At 63.6% G+C, this 6,303-nt stretch overlaps 1 protein-coding gene across 1 annotated transcript; it reads right to left on the reverse strand.

Moving 5' to 3' along the window:
* Positions 1-2,049: 2,049 nt before the first annotated feature.
* PRSS57 (protease, serine 57) lies at positions 2,050-4,720 on the reverse strand. The gene is made up of 5 exons (XM_019513717.1): positions 4,656-4,720; positions 3,851-4,004; positions 3,519-3,663; positions 2,743-3,003; positions 2,050-2,394 (listed from the first exon to the last, which is right to left on the reverse strand). Exons 2-5 carry the CDS (start codon positions 3,943-3,945, stop codon positions 2,242-2,244), a joined length of 654 nt encoding a protein of 217 aa, XP_019369262.1. The 5' UTR covers positions 3,946-4,004; positions 4,656-4,720; the 3' UTR covers positions 2,050-2,241.
* Positions 4,721-6,303: the final 1,583 nt, after the last annotated feature.

Below are 6,303 nucleotides of genomic sequence, written 5' to 3' on the forward strand. Positions count from 1 at the left end.
TAACAAATACCAGCACTCCCCCCTGAAGCCCCTGCCTCCTCCCCTCCTGGACGGCACCCCTCCTGGTGAAGCCGGCTGCTGCCTGAGCACCTGCAGGTTTTGTGCCTGGGAGGCTGCAGCAAAGCAGCTGATTGCAGTTTGCAGGGGGGGTTTCCACCCCAGCCAAGCCCCCTCTCAGTGCAGCAACAGCAGCCTCCGCCATGGCGGGTTGGTATTGCACAAAGCAACAGCTGCCATTAATTGAGACCCGATGTGCATCCACCCCCCCCTGCACCACCACCCTTTGCAAAATCCCAGCCCCCCCACAAGGCCTGGAGCCCGCCGGATGCTACACAGAGGGGCTGCGCAGCCAGCCAGGGTTTACCCACGGCCATGCACTGATCTGATGGAAAGGGGCTGGGTTCAGCCTTGCCGTGGCTAGGGACGCCCCCTCCCTGAACAGCCCCCGGATTCAGACTCCAGCAAACACTGCAGTGTTGCAGCCAGCTGGGCAGTGCCCTGGGCCCTCCACAGCTCTGGCGGGGCTGTGGGGCTGGCAGGTGGCCGTGAGGGGGGTGGATGGGTCCATCCCAGTGGTGCTCTCTGGACTGGGACGTCCCCTCCCAAGAGTGGGAGCTGGGGGCTTGAATGAGACTTGGCGGGTCTGGGCCATGTGGGTTTAGAAGGGGGAAACTGAGGCATGGTAAGGCAAGAAGGGTGATACCTAAAGCTCTCCCTGCACTCGGCACCGCGCCCCTCTGAAGTGAGCCCCAAGCCCCTCCGTATCCTGGACCCGCTGCTGCCCTGGAGCCGAGAGAGGGGCTACGTGCGAGCCGCGAGGTGCCAGGCTGCAGCGCAGCCCAGATGTGGCAGGATGCAGAGGGCGAGGTTAGGATCCACATGCATGTGCCTGTGGCTCCAGGGGAAGGCAGGGTGGCCGAGCAGGAGGGAGGGAGCAATATCCCCCACATCCCTGCCCCAGCCCCGGCAGGGGACTCGCCACCGATCTGCAGCGGGGCCCTTCGTTGCACCAGGGCGGCCAGTCACCTCACTGGGATCGAGAGCCAAACCCCAGCTGGCCTCGTCCCTGCCAGCCGGGACCATCAGACGGCTGCTGGCATCCCCCAGCTACACATCTGGCTGGGGTGGGGGTGTTGCAGATTCCCTGCCACCTCCCCAAGGCACCGGTGCCCCCTTCCCAGCCTCTCCAAGGGCTGGGGGAAGGAGGGGGACAGCTAGTTTGTCCCCCGCCGGAATGCAGCTGCCTCTGGGGTGGAACGCTGCTGCGGCAGAACAGCCCAAGGGAAACCTGTCCAGAGGTTTGTGCCCAGGTGTGAAGGAGAAAGCAATAGAAAGGGCAGCAGGGTGGCTGGGCAGAAAGAGGGAGGGAGGCAGAGCAGCCGGCAAGGAAGGGTTAAGGAGGGCCTGTGGGCTGCAGGTGCCCTGCCCTGCTGCACCTGGTTAAAAGGAGGCACCTGGAAGGGCTGAAGCTGCTGTCAGAGCCCAGGGGCTGGGAGCAGAGGGCCTGCCTGCTCTCAGGTAGGTCTGGGATGCCCCATTTTTCCACTGCCCCGGTGCTGGGGTTGCTGCTGGAGCCTGTGCATGGCATCTGCACCCGCTGGTCCTGCCCTGTGGGCTGGACTCCGGTGGGCTTCGGGCGGACAGGGGATGGGGAGTGTGAGGCTGGACCCCCCCACCGGCTTCCCTGGTGTGGGGCTGGGGTGGGCAGAGGGAGTATAGGCAGTGCCAGCCTGCTGCTGCTGGCCCCAAGCAGCATCTGCACAGCCCAGGCTGCCCCAGGAGCTCTGCCACGGCAGAGGGGAGCAATGACTAGGATGGTGCAATGTCCAGGGGGGAGATGCACTTTATTTTTGTGGCAGGGGAGGGCACTGCCCTGCTCCTGGGGAAAGGGCTGGTGTCCTGCCAGGCAGCTGCTGGAGGCGGGGGCGATCCCAGCCCCGCTGGCCTAGAGAGTGGCCTTCTGCTGCCTCCCGGCGGCCACGTGGTGCAACACAAGGGGATGCAAAGACTACAGGGGGGGAAACTGAGGCACAGCGCAGGGACGTGATTTGCTTGGGAAAGCACCCTGGCATCCTGATGCAGCCCCCAACCCCCTTCCCCTGCCTCCCAAACCGCTGACCCCAGGTGATCCCAATGCAACCCACCTCTGCCACTCTCCCCCTTCCACAGTCCATGCTCCTGACCTGTGCTGCTTGGGGGTGGGGGGCAGGGGGTCTCCAGAGCCTGGCAACGGCTGGGGCACTAATTGCTCCTGATGACCTGATGGAGCCAGTGGATGTAGAGGGAGACACGCGTGTAGATGTCAGGGAAGCGGCGGTCCCCGCACTTCTGCCCGGAGAAGGACACAACACCGCAGACCCTGCCCCCGCAGACCAGGGGGCCCCCGGAGTCGCCCTGCAAAGCCAGAAAGAGTGGAGGGGGAGGCTTGTGGGGCATCATGGGCAGGAGGGAAGTCACAGGGCCCTGCTGACATGTTAGATGGAGGATTGCTCACAGACCTCTGCGTCCCGGTCCTCCCCCTTCTCCCAGCCGGTGTTAACCAGCTGGCAGAGGCTGGGCACTGTTACAGGGAAGCTCGCAGCCTCAGGGTTTGAGCCTGGGTCGGATGGCCCTGCCAGCTGGGAGGACAGCTGCTTGTTTCTGGCACCAGGCTGCAGACTCGTGCCAACCTCATAACCCACCCTGGGGCAGTGGGCTTCCCTCCCAGCGGTGCCACTGGGCGGGGGTAGCAGTGACACTCACGGAGCAAACCCCCTGGAAGGTGGCGGTGGAGGCGGCGGTGCAGAGCATCTCGGCCGTGACGTGCCCCTTCCAGCGGGCGTTGCACTCCGTGCGGTTGAAGACGGTGGTCTGGGTCTCCATGAGCTCGACGGGGGACGTGCCAAAGTTGGAGATGTCGCCCCAGCCCGTGACCCGGCAGGCAACCCCGGGGCGGAGGTCGGAGTTGGGCTGGGGCAGGCGGATCTGCTTCACAAACTGGTTCAGGGTGGCCGACTGGTTCAGCTGGGACACGGGGGATCCCGTTGGTGTCTGTCGCCCTTGAGCAAAGGTGCCCAAGCCTGCTCCTGTCCCAACCCTGCACAGCTTGGGCTTGAATTTTTCCCCCCCCACTTCAGGGCCTTTTAACCCCCAGGAGACTCCCTGCACCATGCAGGCCTTGCTCTGTGCAGCTGCTCCGGGGCAGAAAGGCCTCTCCATCCATTACCGGGCATTTAAAGCTGCCTCTGGTAACTGGTAGCTTTGGAGGCAGCAGCTCTTGGGGGACTTCTGCAGGGCAAGTGGGGGAGAAGAGGCAGCGATGGACCCAAATTGGATCAGCTGAGACTCTGCCTCCTTGGGAGGGGGATGGAAAAGTGGGTGCAAATTCCCCCCCAGCCCAATCTGGCTGCGTCGGGGCTGGGCGATTCCTCGAGGCTGCGGCACCATCTAGCGTCCAGCTCGGTTATTCGCCTGCCTGGAAGAGCCCAGCTGCCCAGGGGTGTGGTGCGGGGTGCCCCCGGGGCCGGCCGCCGCCTCACCTTGAGCAGGCGGATGTCGTTGCGCACGGTGCGGGCGTTGTAGTGGGGGTGCGGGATGGACTCCACGATGCTGAAGACTTGCTGGGCTGCCTCGGGGCGCTGCAGGTGGTGGGCGCCCAGCACCACGCGCACCGAGGGGTTGCGCCTGGAAGGCAAGGGTGGGGGCTCAGCGTTGGTGCCGGCATGGGGCAGGGAGAGAGGATTGGCACTTGGGGGCTGCCTGCCAGGCAGGGATTTGCCCCTGTGGCCCTGGGAGGTAGTGGGGGTCCCAGCCAGGGTCTGGGCTGGGGCTGGGGGAAGGAGGGGAGCTCAGGACAGGGAGGGCACCATACCTGGGAATGACGCAGTGTGCAGCCGTCATCACCCATTTGGGCAACAGCAGGCAGCCCCCGCAGACGTGCTGCCCGTCTATCTGGATGGAGGCCATGTAGGGCCGGGAGTGCGGCTTCACTGCCTTCCCTCCGATTATCCAGCTCCCCTGGGCACCTGGGCCAACAAAAAGCTGCTGGGAGACCAGCCACCGTGTCCCCACCCCTGCTAGACTGGGATGCATGTGAGGACACTGAAGGAGCCAGGAGCTCGGAGCTGGGAACCTGGTGCTGGTGCCCTTACAAATACCAGGGTCCCAAGGGCTGGGGTTTGTCCCATGGCTGGTCCCCTGGGTTCAAATCATCCCGTGCACGCGTAAATGCATGTCTGCTGCCTGCAGCAGGTGCTGGGGCCAATCCAGCTGCCGTCTGGGCTCCGTGGGCCCACAAGCATCAATCCTCCAAGCGGAGCCCAGAGCATTTGCGCCCCACTTGGCTTGCAGCTGAGCCGGGACCAAGCTGCACGGCTCCTTGCCGCGGCTTTTGCTCCCGAGGGCACCATCTCACTCAGGCGAAATGAAAGCTGCAGCAACCAGCTGGAGCTCCCATGCATCTCTGCTTGCCCCGGCCGGCCTGCAGTTTCCAGACCCTCTTGGAGCATGGGTGTGCTCCCACCTTCCCACTCAGAGACATGAAGTGACATTCCCCGGTCCCTCTGCAGCCTCGGTGGCACAGCACCTGGCTCTAGCACGTGGCAGCCCAGCACCACCCATCCCATCCCATCCTCCTGCCCCCCCACTCCCCCCGCCTAGCACTGACGGCCCTTTACCTGCCGGCGCCAGGGTCAGGAGCAGGGCTGGGCTGCCCAGAGCCAAGAGGAGCAGGCTGGCGCTTGCCATGGTGCAGAGCTGAGCGGGTGGGTCCGTGCTGCCCCAGTAAATACCCCTGCGAGGCATGTTGCAATGCTGAGGTCACAACCCCCATCTTCCTGTGCCCCCCAGGCCTGGCGGAGCAGGGCTGAAGGGGCCTCTCTGGTCCCTCCCCTTCAGTTGGCTTGTGCAATGCCCAGGGGGAGGAGGGGGCAGGGGGGTTCAGATCCACATGGAGGGGGTCTGGGGAGGGCACTGCATCCCGGGGCAGGCACACGAGAGCGCCCAGCCAGCAGGGCACCGTGCTAACACCCTGGTGAATTGTGGTGCCCTCCCCCGGGCTCTGCCGCTACCTGGAACATCACCCCTGGGCTCATTAGCGTGGGCTAATTGGCCTTGTCATCCTGATTGTGTAGAGAGAGGCCTCTGGCTGCGGTGGGGGACACGTGCACTGCCCAAGGGACAAACGCCCCGAGAAGTGTCTGGCTCTGAATAGCCACAAGAAGCAGCAGGAGGGAGATTTGAATCCAGAGTAAGAACAGCCAAATTGGGGGGTCAGGGATCTTAATCCAGATCACCTGCCCTTGTAGACAAGCCTCTGGGCAGCTCCTGTGCTTCCAAGTCGCCTCCTTGCTTATTTAGACATAGCCACCCCATGAGATGCCCCATGCAGGGGCACGACCCCACGGCGCGAGGTGACGGGCACGCGGGTCGCTGGGAAGCCCGCAGCTGCCCAGGCCGCCGTGGGGCCGAGGGGGAGGCAGTAGATGGGACGTGGGGTGCCCGAGGGAGAGAGGAGGCTGGCTGGGCCTGGCTGCTGGGGCTGCAAACCAGGTGGTCGGTCCCCTCTCTCCGATCCATCAGGGGTTTGGGACCCAGAGGGTTTTGCTTGTGTGCCTGGCAGACGGCGGCCGGGGGCTGAATCTGTGACCCAGGCCCAGCTCGGGCTGTGAGCTTGGCAATTTTGGGATGGATTTTTTGGCTTGTCCCTGTATAGATGCAGAAGCTGTGCGTGGAGCTGGGGAGGGGGGTCTCAGACAGGTCTGAGTCACAGGATTTGCCCCGTTTGTGCTGCCACACCTACCCAAACACCCCAGGCTCCTGGCCCAGCCTGGGGCCTTGCTGCGTTCACCATAGGATTTCCTAACCTCACCGGTGCCTCTTTACTGCTCCATCACCTGTTTCCTGTGTCCGTTTGCTGGAGGAAACAGTTGTTTGAGCAACACCCACTGCTTCTTTTTTTGTTTTTTTTTTTGTTTTTAACTCCTCTGGCACCCAAAAAAGTCTCCCCACTTTTCCCTCCCCTCCAGCCTCCAGTTGTGGTGCACCCGGGAGAAGGCAGAGGCCTGGACCTGCCCCCCTGACGTTCCCATTGACAGGTGTGGGGGCTGGCTGCTGATGGACTAGGCAAGGTGCATCCTTTGGGGAGCGGCAGGATAAAATGTGATCTCTTTTATTAGACCAACTAAATAGTCGGAAAAAAATTGTCCTTTGCAAGCTTTCGGGGCATGAACACGACCGTTCCTCTGCGGAGAGGAATGAAGGGCTGAGCTGGGTGTGGACGGGGGGGTGACATCGCTCTTCAAGGCCCTGCTATGGGCTAGGATG

This window comes from Gavialis gangeticus, unplaced genomic scaffold (assembly GCF_001723915.1).
Source record: "Gavialis gangeticus isolate Ggan-Ray unplaced genomic scaffold, GavGan_comp1, whole genome shotgun sequence".
NCBI lineage: Eukaryota > Metazoa > Chordata > Crocodylia > Gavialidae > Gavialis > Gavialis gangeticus.

What these genes read in the sequence shown, in the direction of transcription:
- PRSS57 (XM_019513717.1), bottom strand. Translation starts at nt 3,945, where the DNA reads ATGGCCTCCATCCAGATAGACGGGCAGCACGTCTGCGGGGGCTGCCTG. An exon ending in ACGACATCCGCCTGCTCAAG is followed by an intron (nt 3,004 to 3,518) that starts GTGAGGCGGCGG and finishes CCCGTGTCCCAG; the next exon opens with CTGAACCAGTCGGCCACCCT. An exon ending in CCTTCCAGGGGGTTTGCTCC is followed by an intron (nt 2,395 to 2,742) that starts GTGAGTGTCACT and finishes CTGGCTTTGCAG; the next exon opens with GGCGACTCCGGGGGCCCCCT.